General features: G+C 41.0%; 1 protein-coding gene across 3 annotated transcripts in view; it reads right to left on the bottom strand.

Annotated features, from left to right (window-relative positions):
* Window positions 1–18,983, bottom strand: part of macrod1 (mono-ADP ribosylhydrolase 1) — a 192,130-nt gene that overhangs the window by 53,679 nt on the left and 119,468 nt on the right. For all 3 annotated transcript variants that reach the window (XM_074648624.1, XM_074648623.1, XM_074648622.1), the window contains exon 4: window positions 3,893–3,922. In XM_074648624.1, coding sequence (XP_074504725.1) covers window positions 3,893–3,922 — 30 coding nt within the window. The remainder of the gene's footprint in view (window positions 1–3,892; window positions 3,923–18,983) is intronic.

The following is an 18,983-nucleotide window of genomic DNA, read 5'->3' as shown; positions in this document are numbered from 1 at the left end:
TGGTGACCCAGAAGAAGAACCAAATACAAACTTCAAAGTATGAGTCCTGGCTCTAGCACTGTATATATGTTGTATATATATAGGGCTGTCAATGTTAACGCGATAACGCATTAATGCAAATTCATTTTAACAACACTAATGTCTCTAACTCATTAACGCAACTTAGTTTTAAAGCGAGAATGAAGATACTGGCATTATATGAAACTATAAAACCTAAGGAATCCATTGGTACCAACCATGTCATACTAGCTTGTCGTGGAGGAGGCTAAATAACACTCCAAAATTACGCTAAATGTTGGCGAGGAAAAACTGGCATAGCCATTTTCAAAGGGGTCCCTTGACCTCTGACCTCAAGATATGTGAATGAAAATGGGTTCTCTGGGTACCCACGAGTCTCCCCTTTACAGACATGCCCACTTTATGATAATCACATGCAGTTTGGGGCAAGTCATAGTCAAGTCAGCACACTGACACACTGCCAGCTGGTGTTGCCTGTTGGGTTTGAGTTTGCCATGTTATGATTTGAGCAAATTTGTTATGCTAAATGCAGTACCTGTGAGGGTTTCTGGACAATATTTGTCATTGTTTTGTAGTGTTAATTGATTTCCAGTAATAAATATATACATACATTTGCATAAAGCAAGCATATTTGTCTTCTCCCATGATAAGAATATTAAATACTTGACAAATCTCCCCTTATGGTGCATTTTGAACAGATAAAAAATTTACAATTAAGTTGCAATTGTGATTAACTACAGACAATCATGAGATTAATCACGAATAAATATTTTAATTGATTGATAGCCCTAGTCTGTCACATCCTGCCTATGGTTAGGTTTAGGCAAACAAAAGTACTTTGGTTAAGGTTGAGGAAAGGTCATGATTTTGGTTTGAACACATCCTGTCTCGTGCTTCAACCAAGAGGACGATCTTTCCATAACCTTACCCGGACTGCACAAAGATAACCATAAAAAAGACATTTATCATTCTTTAGTGGCCAGGCGTAGATGTCGTTTTGCAAAAGCACATATTACAGGGAAAACAAATGAAATATGTTGTCAGTGGACATTTTGCAGATACATCCAGTATGAACAATTTGCAGATGATTTCATTTAGAAAAGTATCCTCGGGGGGGTTTAAGGCGAAGACCAACTGTAACATCCCCGGTTTGAGTCCAAATCTTTGTTGCATGTCATTCCCTATGCAACCATAATCCTACACTTTAGTAAACCTTGCTTTCTTCTGCAGATGTGCAAAAACATGAATCTATCAAATTTAAATGAAAAGAGATGTAATCTGAATCATGTATGCGGCTTTTCCTTCAATTCTTTGATGTCGACCTACGAGCCAGCATCTCATTGGAATGATGTCTTTTCATGATATATTATAAACTAAAAATGATTTAAATGATTCTTTAAAATTATTGTCTTTTTATTGCATAGTGTCCGTTTTTCCATTAAAAATAGTAGTTCAATATTTTGGCTTTGAAGAATTGACAAATGCCCACTTTATGATAATCACATGCAGTTTTTGGGCAAGTCATAGTCAAGTCAGCACACTGACACACTGACAGCTGTTGTTGCCTGTTGGGCTTCAGTTTGCCATGTTATGATTTGAGCATATTTGTAATGCTAAATGTACCTGGGAGGGTTTCTGGACAATATTTGACATTGTTTTGTGTTGTTAATTGATTTCTAATAATAAATATATACAGTATCTACATTTGCATAAAGCAGCATATTTGGCCACTCCTATGTTAATATGAGTATTAAATATTTGGCAAATCTCCCTTTAAGGTACATTTTGAACAGATAAATGTGTATATATATATAACTGTCTGACTGACTGAAACTCCAATCATCCAATCATCATCCGGGATATATTTTCTATTTGAAAAATCAATCAAAGCAGTGAAACGTTGAAATGGCAGATAAGCTCCAGAATAAATGAGCAACTGCAGCCAGTGGACATAAAAAAAATGTTAATTTCCTGCCTTTGAGTTTGTTGTTGATGCGCCGCCGGAGCTCAGCACCCCTCCAGATTGAAGAAAACAATGTCGGCAGGTGTGCGTTTGATCTAACTGAATGACATTTACCCAGGTACTAAAGCACTGTAAAGACATTTTGTTGCCTCACCTCTGATGAAAAAAACTACTCACTGAAGCTGAATGAATGAATGCCTGGTTACTCAGTGCAGAGTGTGATCTCGAGATGATTTGTATGTGTTTTTTCCACTGGGCTCGTGCATCTGTATATTATCTATTGGACCTTCGTTGCATCTCGTCTTGTCTTCTCGCTGTAACCATCATCTCTCTCCCGTCTCCCTTGTTTGTTTCATTCTCCCCCTCGTCTCTACGCTTACCTCTCTCTCTCTCTAATTAACACCTACTGTAGCCTCTATCTGCCATAGCAAACCCCTGAGGACAGAGCTGGGAAGAGAGACAGCGAAAGGGAAATAAATACAATAAGAAAGAGATGAGGGAAATCAACTGAGCAGAGAGAAGCTGGTAAAGAGTGTAACAGATAGAAAAACACAGATGCAGATGGTGGTTGTTGGATATGAAGCCTCTTCCAGCCCGTCAGTGGACACTTATTGTAACACTTATTATAATTAAACAGATGTTGTGGTTAAATTTAACGGAATTACAATTTAAAATAACTAAATGTAAACATGCTTTTCATAGGCACAAATGCAAAGAGTCTGACGCATAGACACGTTCACGGCCTCTCTAGAAACCATCTGTCTGTGTTGAGCCATCAGAGACTCTCGGACGACATCAAACGATGATGTAGATCTCAGGGTGCTTGTGTGCATGTGTGAAGCCACAAGACACGAGAGTGTGCAGTCCATTTTTATGGCTTGAGGCTCAGCTGGTGTACATCAGTAAGGGTGGAGCCCGTGTGTGTGTGTGTGTGTGTGTTGAAGCTGAGGACTTAGTGCTTCAACAGAACACTTCCGGCAAGCAAATGCACTTTTAGAGGCAGGCAAATGCACTGAACTCGCATACGAATGCACACGCACACATACAGGTGTCCCACTAGATATGTCACCATGGAGACTGGAAAGCAAAAACAAGCGCGCACACACACATACAAATTGGAAGGTTAAAAATGGCAGTTCAAATGAGCTGGTCTGAAAGGCTAAAGCTGTTTGCCCAAATGAAGAAAAAGAAAACAACCACAGGCAAACGCAGCGGCACCCAAATTTGCAAGCATTAGCAAACACACAGGTGGAAAGGAGTGTATGTGTGTGTGTGTGTGTGCAGGTTTTAGCGAATGCGGCTGCCGCATTAGCTGTACAGATTTATTACGAGTATCGATTAAGCCTGGACGTCCGACATCACACGCACGCAGCAAAGCACTGAGTCAACAATACACTGAAAAATGACTGTTTATATCCACAGCACTCCATAGCCATAAATTATGAACTATCGACTTTGCACCTGCGCTCACACACAAACACACACACACACACACACACACACGGGGGCAGACAGACACGCACAGCGCAGCATGCAAACGCACCTTGAACACCTGCCACAACAAAGAGCTACCTGCTACCAAACAAAGAAATATGTAGACAGACCACACATATACGACACACACACACACACACACACACACACACACACACACACACACACACACACACACACACACACACACACACACACACACACACACACACACACACACACACACACACACTCTGTCTTTGGTTAGTACGTTGCACTGCATCGTCTGATTAAAAGAGCAACATTTTAAATGATGCGATGTCCAGGGAGGACTATTTGCACCACAAAGCTGTACTATTAATAACAACTGAGGCCTAGAAGTGTCTTGGCAAGCGAACAAACACACAAAACCAAGGGATCAGACAGGTTGTGACTTACCTCCACCTCCGCCGAGCAGACTCTTGTTGGCTGAAAGGGAGACAAGAAAGAAAAAATATTCATGAGACAAACATGCCTAAAAACCAGTGGAGCTGAAACAACAAATCAACCGGTGGATGCTCAGAAAATTATTCAAAATGTAACTGCTGAAGTCAAGGTTTAGAACTAGTAGTTTTAGTTTCTTGTTTGCACAAGAGAAATCTCTTTCTCACTACATCCCAGTGTTGTAGTACGCGAGATTGGACTCGACCACTTTTTAAAGGTCTCTACTCTGTCTTGTCTCGGACTCAGGCGAAGACGACTCTGAATTTTATTTCCAGACCATTCAAGACCACAACTGCAGGGATATCACTAAATTGTTATATGGCAATAAAAGAGGTGAATGAAGAGAAGTCTTCATTGGTTTTCTGTAGGTGTTTTTAAGGAAAAGTGGATCTTTCAGATCAGTTTGAGGAGTGCCTCTGGTTTGCATGTTCCACATTTTATCATAAGTGTATCACGCAGTGTGGGACTCGCACGGGTCTGGTCTTGGTCTTGACTTATGGTGCTTAGCAGCGGTGTTGTCACGACTTAACCACTTGAACGCCAAGCATATCGTGTACACGACTTCCCATGTTGTAAACACAAGCTCACGAGTTCCATTTGAAGGCACCATTGTTCTCGGTTTAGGTGGTCTGACTACAACACTGCTACATCCAATCGATGTAAAACCATAAATGTAGGAGCTGACACTATTAGTCAATTAATCAATCAATCAATCACTTCAAAGAAAATGTATTGTCAAATGTTTTGAAAACCGATTAACTGATCGGTTCAAGCAAGAATCCCTCTGGTTCAAGCTCCTCTGATGTGAGGATTTTCTGCTTTTCTGTATTCGTTTGATTTCACTGTAAATTGATAATCTGTTGGCCAGCACAAATGAAAACATCAACTTTGAGCTCTCAGAACTCATGATGAGCATTTTGAATAAATAATCAACAGTTCAATCGATGATGAAAATAATGCAGCCCAAAGAACAATAAATGCAAACCTTTACCTTTCACCAGATTGTTAAAAAACACACACCACCACCAACACCTCATCACTGTATTCATTAACAGCCGAGTTCAGAACTTTTCCTCATTTGCACTGTTGTGTGTGCGTGGGCGTGATGTTCAGAGACTCCGATCTCCAAAGATTTAATCAAGTTTTACATCTAATTGGGTGAACTTTTGTGTACCAAAATAACTTTTGCTCACATTTACTTGCTGGAGGGAAAAAATACGACTCCCCATTTGTCCTTCAGAAAATAAGAAATGGTTCTCAAACCGCGTCCTCAGGGCTCACAGTGCTGCTGGGTTTTTGCCAACCCGCAATTAATTGCATTCACCTGGCATCGCAGGTGTAACTCAGACTCTGATTAGATGGGAAGAATGGGAACCAGCAGGCTCCCAGTCCCGTCAATGAGGACTGAGAAGCATTGTACAATCAGGACGAGTAGCTTCACTGCCTGCAAAGCTAATGAATAAACTCATGCTGAGGCTTCAGTCCAAATGAAAATAAACAACTCTGTGGAAACAGGCAGGCAAGATGCTTCAATTTGTCTGTTAGTTTAGTTAGAGAAAAGGACGTGGTTGTAGCTTAAATACAATAACAATATAATGAGCTGTTTTTCCAGCGAGGGAAGAGAATTAGTGAAAATGCCCTGGCTGACCACCGTGTCCCAAATCATTGCCTTCCCTACTTGCATCAAGTCAGCGCACATGTTTAAAGAGTGTAAAATGCTGGCAGGGTGATAAGGCTGGATGCGGCTTCTCCTGACATATGCGATATCCAAGTGTTTTTCTCACCCACATATCCATAAACGTGTGGAGTCAGCAGCGCTAGCCCGGGGACATCTGCAGGCTGCAGCGCTTCCAGAAAGCTCAAAACCTGACCATAAACTCGTAAAAATCATGTTTTCCAATTCTTTCCCTGCTCGTGGATCAAATTTTGGTTGCTGTGACCATGTTAGGAAAATCTGATAAGCACATAATCACTCTGCGAGGGAGAGTTACAAAGTAGCGTCAGTACACACAGGGGACGTCTCTCATTTTAGTTACTCTTTGCTGCTAGGCATTGTGCCAATTGGGTACGCACTCAGATAGTGTATCTGGCAAGTTTAAAGAGGGGAGGAGAGAGACTAAATCCCACAGCTGTCTTTCTCTCTCAAGAATCCTCTGCTCTTCAATGTGTTCACAATCCCCCACTGCCTCATTAATGGTAAATCCCATTTAATTTTAGCCTTTAAACACACTATACTTCTCTTTATGTGTCTCACTAACATCTCCCAAAGTAGATATCTCCACTCTCTAATTTGAAAATGTGCAGCTCCATACAGCATGAATTGGAAAAAGAGGAAGTTAATGTAACAGTGTGAGACGGTTTCAGGTGCACAGCTTGTTTAAGAGCTGATAGATCGTATGGCGAACTGAAATAAAGCTCATTCGGATGTAAAAGCCCAGACAAATAAAATGTCTCCATTAAGTCTCCCATTCATCCTCTGCTGATTAGCTGCAGGCTGTACATAAGAGTGATATCACATACTGGCTCTTGTTAATACGCGTCCATGTTGAATACACGCCCAAGGCCATCTGAGTGGTGAAAGGTTTCTTTTTTTAAAGGAAGACAAATCTGTCTGAAGGGGAGACAATGCAGCTCCATCATGGAGCGCTGGACCGAAACCACAGTTACTACAGTGTTGTTGGTGGTGGTGTGAACTGGTGACACCAGACGGGTGTACCATGAAGCCAGATTGTTGGGTTAAGTCCTTTACACACTGGGGGCGTGACGAATAAAAGACAGGAAAATGTGAAATACTCGCCTGCGAATATTATATGTCTAGGGCTTTTATTGTGAAAGGTAAGAGCTGTAGAATAAACAGTTATGTTAGAAATAAAACATCGGCATCGAGTGGTAAAATAAATATATTAACTAATGAATTTACACAATTAGTAGTTTTCTGCCAGCATTCACCTCTGGCCTTATTTGCCATAATATTGTTACTTGTTGTAATAATTTTGTTATATTCTTACGTAGGGGCTTAATTGGCTTTGTTGAGCCAGCTAAGGCAAAGAAAGCCTGGTTCTGTCTAACCTGCTTCATGGTCCACCCCTCTGGACCGGGATGCACCAGCTATCTGTCAATCAATCACTACTGTAGAGTTTGTATAAGGTCAAATCCTTCATCAGTTCTTAGTAACTATAGTGATTTATTAGATTGGTTTGCAGCATTAAAACTTAAAACAATAAGACTAAGATATGCCTTGGCTAGTAAGACTTTGGTAATGTGTAAATCAGATGCTGGGAAACATCTGTCAAATCAAAAGTAATAAAGCATGTGGACAGTTAGTCACAGCAGCATCACAAAGCTGGAATAAAACTGCCAAGAATAAAAGTTTCAGGGGGCAAAACAATATATCAAACATAACTGTCAAACTTATATATGCATGATAAACTTAGTTTTATTTATATCTGCAAACAAGAAAATGTGTGTTTTAGAATTAGTAGTATTCATGTGGTGCGATGCTATCTGAACTGATATTAGCATTGTATTTTGTAATTTGAGGTATTTATGTTATTTTTGTGAAATGTATCTTCAAATATTCCAAGTTTACATCATTATTAAACAGCATTTGAATAAAGTGTCAGGTCAGACATCTAAACAGGTCTTGTGTAAGCAAGCTAACGTTAGCTCTGTCAGTTGGTTAAGATAGCTACGTAACAGTTACACCTGGCAGTTACTGGCTGTAAATATTTAGCAACAACTAATCTTTAAATATGAACTAGTTTTTGTGTTGCCACACATTTTAATCTAGTGAGGTAAATCTCCTCTCATCTCTCGTCCACTGGTGCAGCCGATTACAGATGCACGCTGGAAATGGTTGGCTTCCCTTTTGACTCAACATGTCACCAGAGAGGGGGTTATTTAACACCCTTTTCAATTTTACCTCCAGCACTATTTAACGGTTTAACTTTCTCATGAAATACTTTTGAGCAGATGACAGATGTCATACGGGACCAGCGGTAGCCTCGCACTCAGTGAAGAGACTAAAAGGTTGTCACAGCTGGACCAGGTGGATAAATCCTGGCCAGGAAAACTGCACTAAGGGGTTCCTTCAGTGCACTTTAAATGGAAAATATGCCTGTGGATGATTTCACTATGTGCCAGTTTATGATGTTAAATGCATTTCAGGACTTATCTTGTGGAAATGCATTTTTTCACTGCGCCCTGCCTTGTCTACATCTATGTCAATTGATGTCCAACATTTCCCATAATGTCATAGCAATAAAGCCCAGAGGACACACTCACACAGTGATAGTGAAATTCCTCCGCTCAAAACACAACATGTTTTATGGCTATATCGCCTTCTGGATTACTGAGGCTGCCATCAGTGTAGAAATCTGGATCTATGCCTCCTCTGCGATGGATTTCTCCCAGTAAAACTGATGGACGGTTGCTGCAAAGTGGTGTGTAAAAAGAAGTCCCTCTCTTTCCGTCTCAGCGAGTGACACCAAAGCCTGGCGATAACGGATGTTTTAGATTGCTGGAATCTTTTTTTTCCGCAATCACGCTCCATCGTAGCTGCTGGAAATGTCTCAGTGAGAGGTGGCACTGTCTGTGTTTGGACAGCTATCATCAGAAATAAAGACAATATAGCAACAAATGTTAACAAAATGGACCCAGAAACAATTTTTTCCAGCAGAGTAGTATGCATGGAAAAGTAAAATAGCGTTGGCGAGGCAGTGACGCTTTAGGTACCCTGAAATACAATCCAGGAAGTCCAGTTTGACTAATAGAACATGACTTCAAAGGTTTATCAGATGACAACACAATGCGCCGCGGTTTCTAAGACTATGAGGAAGGAAAGTAAACAGTAGGATTACAGCTCACTTTACAAAGTAATCTATCAGGAATGTGGGCATAAAAGAGTTTGATTGATTGCATCTGGCAATTATTTTTTTTCCAACTTTTTCTCACCGTCACTTTTAACGTGTACAACCAAGTGCAACACCATGAATGACTTCAAGGAGAGACTGAAAGTGTGCACCACTGTACGATCTAATGAATCAAGACAACAAAGACATGCTAAAGACACTAAGCTCACACATATACTGAACCCTTAACAATGCTCTTCTCTGTCTTTACTTTACTGCAGCGTCTTAATAATGTATTTAACACTGATGAAGGGTTGACTGCTTAGCATTCTTGGAGTGTTACAATAAACATTTGCTATAGTAGCTACGAGAAAGGAGAGAGGAGTTCAAAATTATATACCAGCCGGGTCGCACGAAAAGGCGTAAGACACAATAATGCGCAAGGCAAAAGCGTGCAGTTGCTTTTGGTGTGTCACTTTAACGCCATGTAGTCTCAACACGTTCTCATCCCAACACGCCACTTTGTCACGCCACTTTGTCACGCCACTTTGTCACGCCACTTTGTCACGCCACTTTGTCACGCCACTTTGTCACGCCACTTGGTCACGCCCCTTGGTCACGCCCCTTGGCCACGCCCCTTGGCCACGCCCCCTGGCCACGCCCCTTCGCGTCACTCTAGGATTAAGCAACAAAACCACTATAGTTAGGTTTAGGAAAGAACTACAGTACATAGTTGGCCTTAAAACTACTAAGTTTGTAAAAATGACACTGAACGTTGTGAACACGGGACACGAACGAACAGCTGATTGTAACGTGAAAGTGAAACTCAGCGCACAGGACACAAACAGCGCTCTCCTGGATTTGTTTGTTGGACCCATCCACCCACCCTCCAGCGCACTTTCTCTGAGCATTTACTGTTTCCGCGTATGTGTTTACATGTAGTTAAGGGAAAGCCCGATGCAGTTCATACCGGCGCTAAAGGGTGCCTTGTGTGGCGGTACCGAACGCCGACAGCCATGACAAAGACTCGGTATTTTACGTGAGAACGGGCTGGTGGTCTGTACTGACTGCAATGTAAATGCATCCCTGTATACGTATATGCTACACTCAGAGCTAGTGACATAGAATAAAAAGTGAGAAAGACCGCTTATGGAGGGTAAGAGGGGAGGTGGATGGGTTGAACAAACACACGACTTTCAACCAGGAGACCGGTGTTCAAGACCAGTGTTTTATTTTGTAAGCTACATTAGTGATGTTTGTGATGTGTTTTCCGTATTTATATTACGTTTACTGACTTAATTTAAGCCAAACCATGATGTTTTTCCTTAACCTAACTAAGTAGTTTTGTTGCCTAAACCTAAGTGAGCGGTTTTGTTGCCCCCTGCTGGTATTGCACCTTCACACACATGTGTAATATTCACGCCTCTGCAAGGCCAAACCCACTGACACTGACACGCTATACTCTGGTGGACAGGCGGGTCGAGTACACACTTTAGCGTGATACCGGGTCACACGGTTGGCTGCCCAGGCAGCTCAGAAGCTATAATCCCACATCCTGTTTTTATTTTATTTTGCCTTTCAGAGAAGGAACACCAAGTTCAAATTCAAGGTCAACTTTTACCTCCCTTGTTACAAGTACAGAATTCATTTTTATTTCATCTCCCCGCTTTAAATTCATCTCGCTTGTAAACGTTATTCATGGGATTATATAATTATTAAGATTGTATTATGTAAGGTACAATAGACCTGTAATAAATTATCAATGATCCCATCATGTAATACCGCTGTTCTCTGTGTAGATACATGGGCGCTTGAGACAGAACCAGCCTCTGAGCCCTGTGGGGAAACAAAGGCATCAAAGCAACCAAAATACTCATGTGTATGCACAATCATGCAGTTGCAGAGACGTGGACACACACACACACACACACACACACACACACATACATAGAAACATACAAGCACACGCACACAGAGGGGTGTGAACACTACGACACATGTGCACGCACATACACCACCATACTTGCCAGCAGTCGCACATACACACACATGCAAATGCAGACAGTCGCGTTTCAGAGTTTGAGTAACCATGGCGACAGCAAAGCCCAAAGGTTTGTTACTGAAACCTAGTTAATTATAGAGAGAGAGAGAGAGAGAGAGTAATGTCAATACTCGAGGGAAAGTGTTTCACCATCTGTTAAAACCAACATGTCGAGTGGATACAGTGTAACTGTGTGTGTTTGAGGTGTGTGTGTGTGTGTTCGTGCACTGGCCCCAGTTGTTGCACGGGCAAAAACAAACTCCCTCCTCCCGTGGTGCCCAACGCATGGAGGCTATAACAGTTTATTTTCCTTATTGGCATTAGACGACTAATTGGAATAGCTAATAGCGAGCAGCTAAATAAAGCGTGCTATAGTATCTTCTGCCGGCAATTATCGGAGCGGGGAAGGGATGGGATCAGGGTGATAAGTTATACAACTACATACAGAGCAACAGGGAAGGAGAGGAGGAGGAGAGTGCGAGGTGTCAGGGGATGGAGGGAGGGCGAGAGGGAGGGGTGACGAAGAGTGAGTGAGAGAGACGGAGACAAAGTGAAAGAGAGTTGAGGGTGGAGGAGGGAGAAGCAGGACTAAATTTGCTTGGGAACATAAAACAACAAGATGGAGTGTACTTCTTCTTCTTCTTCTTTCTTGGGAGGTAAGTAATCACGCAGAGGGGGGAGAAAGGGGGAGAGAGGCACATAGAGAGGGGGGAGGATGGATTGATGCATCAGTGAAGGACAAGAGCTAAATGCTTAAAACCTGGCAGGACAGAGGAGGAGGAAGTTGGTCGGTGAGACTAAAGACATTTGCTGTTTGGCTCAGAAAATAAATTGATATTTAACCACCTGTATGTGTGTGTGTGTGTGTGTGTGTGTGTGTGTGTGTGTGTGTGTGTGTGTGTGTGTGGGATTATGTTAGAAGTCTTAATGATGATGATGATGACGATAGGCTAAAATCTCCTTTACGTGAAGCTCTGTGTTAAACCAGAGCTTTCTGTGGCCCTCCATCTTATTTGTCTTTCTCTCTGCTCTCTCCCCCCCCTTATTCCCCAGATCCCAGTGCAACCTGTTTGTGTATTCCTCCCTCTCTCCCACTCCACTCTCCATCTCTCTCTCTCTCTCTCTCTCCCTCTCTACCCACTTGTCCTAACCACCATTATACCTCTTTCAGGCATTTCATTTCTAGCCATCATTTAGTCGGTCCACTTGAGAATGCCAATCAATTTGCCGGCGTCCTTATGGAAAAAAAAGGACAAAGCTACTTATACGGCGCAGGATAAAAGAAGACATGGTGCTACACTTTCATCTGAGATTAAATGAGATTAAAGCACGGATAAATTGATCCTTAGGATGAAATAAAACATCAGTTTTCAGCGCAGGAGGGTAAAGGTTAAAAGAAGAAAAGAAACCTACAAGAATTAAGAAATTAACAAGATTAAAGCATCGCTGTATTCATTAAGCAGTTAAAGACTAGGGCTGGGACGGTACACATATCCCTCGATTCAATACTAACACGATACTTGGGTGCCGATTCGATATGTATTGCGATTTTGAAGTATTACGATTCTACAAGAATTGTGATTCGATATTATGATTTATTGCGATTTTTGTTAACTTTTTTAACACTAGACCATGGGAAAAAGTTGAATCATGCACTTCTAGGGACTTTTACTTTGGAAAATATCTAAACTAATACAGTAAAAATGTCCTGAAGTCAAATATATCAGTCATTGTCAGGCATTATTTATTAATTTTTTACAAGCAACCCAAAAATCTAAGAATAAAGACATTTCCCTCACAAATTAGTGGTATTTTCTTTTTAATTTATAAGGGACATGTAATGTTTTATACTTCTGGTGAATATAATCCAATCAATCTTATTTCCATATATGTATTTTGTATATACAGTTCCTTTTGTTAACACCTTATTTTGAAAACCAGATGTAGTCACACGTGTCTACTTCCGCTAACTTTGCCAAGTCGCTAGCTCTTACAGTTAGCTCCGTTCTCTTTATACATCCATGGTCAGCTCCATCTGTGACGTTTAAATGTATTTACCATAAATGTCGTATGGGTGCTCTACAGTTGTAGCGTCGGCTGATTTGACCACGGAGATGCGAGTGACGGCTGGCTTGACCACATGTTACCGCAATACGATAACGTTCGCTGTCCATGACAGAGTTAGCATGCAGCTTTAGCCATGATGTCTAGCTCTGCTTTTCCTGGTAATGTGTGAAACCCAAAGTGTTTCCATACTTTTCTGTATGTTTTTGTAGTGTTTATCATGTTGGATTTAACATGTGAGGGTTCAGGTCGTATCCATGCAGACCCTCCGACGTTTGCTTTGGTTGACGAATACGGAACGGATATGACATCACGTGACTCAGACTACAACAATAAAAGCGGTAACTTCCTGCTACTTCCACATAGACTCAAATTAAGTAAATATATCGATTCTGATAAAGAAAAATGCATTTCAAAATCGTTAAAAAAAAATTGCGATACATAGGTTAATCGATTTTTTTCTCCCACCCCTATTAAAGACAAAGTTAGCTAATGGTTGTCCCAGGTAGATCAACATAGGGATGAATGATTACTGTAAGGCTAAAAAGATTATTTTAAAAATAGATTTAGTTTATCATTTTTGAAAAGATTTTTTTTCCCAAGCTCTTTGCATGTGTGTTTTATTGGCTTCCCTTGGCCTTTCAGCAAATGTAACTCCAGAGTCTCACTGTGAATGTGCTTCCCCTTAATACCCAGTATGATATAAAAGGCCTGTATTTCACCTCAAGGCTGTGACTTTGACGTACGAAGACAAAGTGAACGGGAAGAAATGCTGTTTCATCTCAACAACACAAAACATCTCGTCGTACTTGACTCTTTAAGAATCTACATGTGAGGCATAAAACAAAACAACCGGCAGCAAAGTCTGTATTTATTTGAGTCGAGCTGGAGTGAGAGCAGATTTCTAATTGACATGTGATGAACCTAACGTTGCTAATTATCTGTACATTCATGCGTTCACACCTGCAGAGACAATACAACACTTCACGTTCTTCCGCTGTGTAAACCCTCGTGAGACGGTACAGCTACTACAGTTAGCTACAGTTTGTGTACTTCCTCAACAACTCCACAGAAACCATAAGAGAAAGATACTCATCTCGTCAAATGGCGCCAACTAGCCAAATCCAAATCAATGAATTATAACATTATCAATAATCCTTGGATATTTGATTGACAACAACTTTTTTTCTTTTCTTTGTATTTAGCAATGCTAAAATGTAGGGCTGACCCGAATGCTTTTAAGATTCAAAGCTTTGACCCTTGCCATGGTAATCGACCTCAAAATCAGTATTCAAATGCTTTGTTTCTGTTTGTTTTTATACATATAAGTATGTAATAATAATGTATAAATCCCCAAATAGCCCATGAAATAAGGAATAATCCCACAACATTATTCATTATTCATATTCAACATTAATTATTATTAGTTATTTTCAGATGGATATCGCCGTTTGTTATGTGTAGAGCTATACAGTAGTGTGTGTACCGAAGCTTTGAATACCTTCAAATATATCGCAACGAAGCTTCGAAGCCCAAAAAATGGCATTCAGGACAGCAACTACTAAAATGATTGGTGGATAAATCAATCAAGAAAAAAATAACTCTATTACTCTAAAATAATTCTAGTGTTGATCAGCAATTCGTTTTGTGTTTTAAGCTGTTAGTGAGACCACACAAGAAATTTAATTTAATTGTTGCATCTTTGCTTTGATAATTCATCTTTAAGACATATTTGATTTTACAGATATAAGAGGTTGTCTATTAGCTTGATTACCAATGGGAGTTATTTTCTTTTTTTTAAATTGTCAAAACTGACTCATCCTCCTTCTATAATCCTGGACACAAAAAGGAGGTAACTCAGTGACTTATAGCCAATTTGTTCTGCAAGTTTCTAAGATACATTACTGTGGTGGTACAATAGGTGGAGATCTTGCATGCATAAAGCTCCACCCCTCCGCTGGTGAACAAAGAGCTGGATGAATTATTTATTTATTTCTAAAACAGACACTCCACACTGGTGTGATTGAATAGTTTCAGATAAATCATACCATAGATCACAAGGCAACCTGATGGCAGATGATATAAGCCTGTTGCCTGACAGTCTTAGTATTTTGTCTTTACAAAAAGTAAGCTGCTTTGAATCTATATCATCATGCTCAGCTGACCAGACATCCAGATGTTCAACAGGTTAGCTCTCCTTCTAAACCTTTAGCAACATAACTATTGGATAAAGGATTTATCTGCTTTCATTAAGAGCATGCAAGTACAACCATTCAGAATATGATCAACCAATACGACCAACATGCAAATATGTGACAGAGGAAGGTTGTACGTTGATGATGAGGACGGACTGGTGATGAAAACTTTATACTGCCAGTTGAACGTAACCACAGTATTTTACTCACAAACTCACAATCATGGGTGCAAACGTTCTGCATTTTAATATAGAGAATGAAATATGAATTATCTTTTGACCAGCTTTGTTTGTTGCAACATCCTTATTAAGTATATAGCAAAGTAGGACATGAATACATGGACCATCTGAGTCCAAATCCTATTGTATTGCACGGTGCTGTCCATACAACCACCTGTTTTTCCTAACTCTCATCTGCACCATTGGACTATTTTCCTTTTAAGTTGTTGGATAAATTAATGTTTTGCATGTTTTTTGCTGGGAATTCGGAGGGATTGAGCAGCTAACCTACTTTTACTTAGACAATAATTGCTTGCACAGGGCTATTAAACTGATACCATGAGGGATAACTAGACCATAAATTACTGCAATTTACTGCAGACGCACTAATAGTTCCTGTAGGAATATGACTGCTATTTTTCATTAAGTATAAAAAGAAAGCAAAATGATCCCCCATTATAACAGCCTGCAATTAGCATCACTGTCGGATTTTGTATGATGGGGGAACATATTACAATATAATGTGATGCAATACAACAATATCACAATTAATTTCCATAAGAGCATAATATACCACTGTAAGGATGGATGAACACGTCCCTGACAAAAACTGGAATGGATTGCATCGTATTGTTCAGGTGTTCATGTTATTGTGTCCACCCTCATTTTACATTAAAATATAAAGTGGTACATATACAGCAAAGTGTAATTTGAGGAGTAGAGACTGACCAATACCGGAGAGAATATTATCTTATCGCAGCTATATTGTATTATTGGATATATGTGATGTTATTATAGAGAGCACGGACAGGTTTACAGTGGTGAAATGTAACTAAGTACATTTACTCAAGTACTGTACTTAGTACAGTTTTGAGGTATTTGTACTTTACTTTTGAGGTATTTGTACTTTACTTGAGTATTTCCCTTATAAGTGTAACATTCTACTTACACTACATTTCAGAGGGAAATATTGTACTTTTTACTCCTTATAAATCTAAAAATAATTGAAAATGAAAGTAATTGTTCGTTGCAGCCCTATTATACTTTATGTATAAAAGTGAATATCCGCCGAGATATTAAAATTTGCTCTGATTGTTTCAACTTTTAAATACTGATATCAGTACTGGATTCAATAATTTTGTATGAGCCAAGTTCTAGCTTCTACTGTAATATTGTCTCATTCAGATCGTGACTGTCGGAGTCGCTTGAATTGAATCAGACTAATATCTGGAAGGGCGCCAGAGGGTGCTGGTGGTGCAGCTGCACCCGGTCCTGGGGCCCCAAGGGGCCCACACGATCCTTCTACAGATGCTCTGCGTGCTGATGAGCTGTGCACATAAAAGTGTGTGTGTGTGTGTGTTTGGATGGAGTAAAGGTGCGCCAGTGTTTTGCACCCATGTTCTGCCAGTGAAAGCTTAATATTTCTGTGTATGCAGCACCCAAAGGGCCGAGCTGTGGTGTGAGAGAACTGCCCACAGGTAATAAATGCAAATTAATTGTGAGGTGTAGGCAAATAAAAATCATTGGTCACCAAGTCTGAATTAAAAACACATCAATAGCAGTTGAACCAGTGTCGACTCCATTAGCTGAGAACAGACTCTGGAGGATCCTTGTCCTGACCAGTGGCGTAAATATCGACGGTGCAACTAGTGCAGCGCACCGAGGCCCACAATCACCTTCCTACACCGCACTGTATCCAATATATGCACTTCTGTTGCGTCATGTAAACAAACCACGTAGGCTACCTATCAGCTGTGCGCTCGAGATCAGACTGGACCCGTAACCACTTATCTTCCTTCGTTTGTTCTTTTTAAACAGAAAACACGTTTAATATTGTGATATTTACTGGAAATGACATACAATATAGCCAACAGCAGTAGGAAACGTTCAGCTCCCTGGCGATCTCCCTCCAGCCAGCTGGAGTGAAATGAGGAGGTATCGTTTGATTTCAACTTCACCAATCTGCTGCTCCCGGTCCACTGAGGCGATTTCAAAATGAGCGACAGGAATAAATAGAAACAGTTGGGCGTCTAACAAAAATTCAGCTCAAAACGGCGTGCCACGTCGCGCTGCGTCGCTCACGGCCAGGACATTCCAATAAAAAAGGACATGGTCCATAAAAGCAGTGTTGTTTTTGACTTTGTGGAGCACAAGACCTGTATGATAAACTTCCAATGGGTGAGTACTGGTTTCTTTTTTTGTTATTATGGAGTGGGATCAGGGATTTAAATCTATAGCACTGTAATTGTTACGTCTCATATGTTGGAAAATGTGCACCAGTAATCTGTGTCTGTGAGAACAATGGGCGACTGAGTCCAGGGCAGGCTGGTAAATTAGCGTTGATAAATTAGGCACTCCGGCTGCTGTCCGTGGTGCTGATCACAGGCTGGTTTGCAGTATGGAACTTGCATAGTGAGCCTCTCCATGGTGGCATAGCAATGATCTAGAGTGGTTGTGTGTGCACGAGCGTGCGCTTGTGTTTGGGGCAAGGGCCCAAGAAAAAAATCTGCACCGGGGCCAATCACAATTATGTTACGTTGCTGGTCCTGATACAGCATGATGTCAGCGGCTGTTTGTTTTGAGTAAAACTGACTTGGACATATAGCCATGTTGAGATCAGTTGAGGAAATACCAAGCACCGCTCACCGGAGCACAGCCAATAGGAATGCTCTCTCTCTCTGAAATGACCTGTGATTGGCCAAATCTTTTTTTTAAAGCCTGAAAACACGCTGTTCAGACAAGACTACAACACAAACTACACGGAAGCACCAAAACCGCAAAGTTATATCTAGTGAAGCCTGTCTTGCAAAACAGTGATGGCTGCGGTCGGAGGACGCCGGGGAGACCGTAGCTTTGGTCTCCAGGGCCGGAGTCTCTGCTCCTCTGCCTGCTTGCCTTCATTCACACACCGCGCTCGTTCTCGCTATATGACGTCTATGTAGAGCGAGCACAAACGCGAGCCAGAGTAACAGGACACTGACTTTCGTTGACTTAACGGCCACAGGTGTCACTGTTCACAAGCATTTCTGATTCTTACAAACAGTCCCTATAAAACTATTATTTTGTTATTTTAATCCTTTTTAAAGTCACCAGAATGCAGATTTCAAAGTCTCTGAAACTCAAATGTTTGAAATCTTCCCTATTTTTAAGGTCTCAGGGTTGGCAAGTATACGCCGAGATATCAAAAGTTGCTCCGATTGTTTCAACTTTTTTAAATACTGATATCAGCAACAAATTCAGTACGGGCCACTGGGCCAAACCAATCGCCTGATACATCATGATGTCAGCGCCTTAAGTAAAACTGACTCTGACATATAGAACCAGGCCTCTTTTCCACTTTAGTGTGAGAAACCTCTCTCCTTCCATCCCCTCAAGGACTGAAATCCACTCATTTTCCATCTAACAGGCCCCCAAACATGTAGGCGGTGCCCCCCCCCAGAGCACCACCAGCTCTACTATCCAACTATCCATGTGTGTGTGCGCACCTGTCAGTCTAATGCTCGGTGAGTTGTCGGTAATTGCTGGACCGTGGCGACCCAATGAACCTCCTGTAACGGAGCTCAGAGAGGAAGAGAGAAAGAGTACCCCCCCACCACACACACACACACACACACATAGACAGACAACAACACTGCGCGCAGGCTCAGCGCGAGACGAAGAAGAAGAAGAGGATAGAAC

This window comes from Sebastes fasciatus, chromosome 10 (assembly GCF_043250625.1).
Source record: "Sebastes fasciatus isolate fSebFas1 chromosome 10, fSebFas1.pri, whole genome shotgun sequence".
NCBI classification, from domain to species: Eukaryota; Metazoa; Chordata; class Actinopteri; order Perciformes; family Sebastidae; genus Sebastes; species Sebastes fasciatus.
Note: the sequence above shows the minus strand (reverse complement) of the source record. Positions and strands in the feature narration are given on the sequence as shown.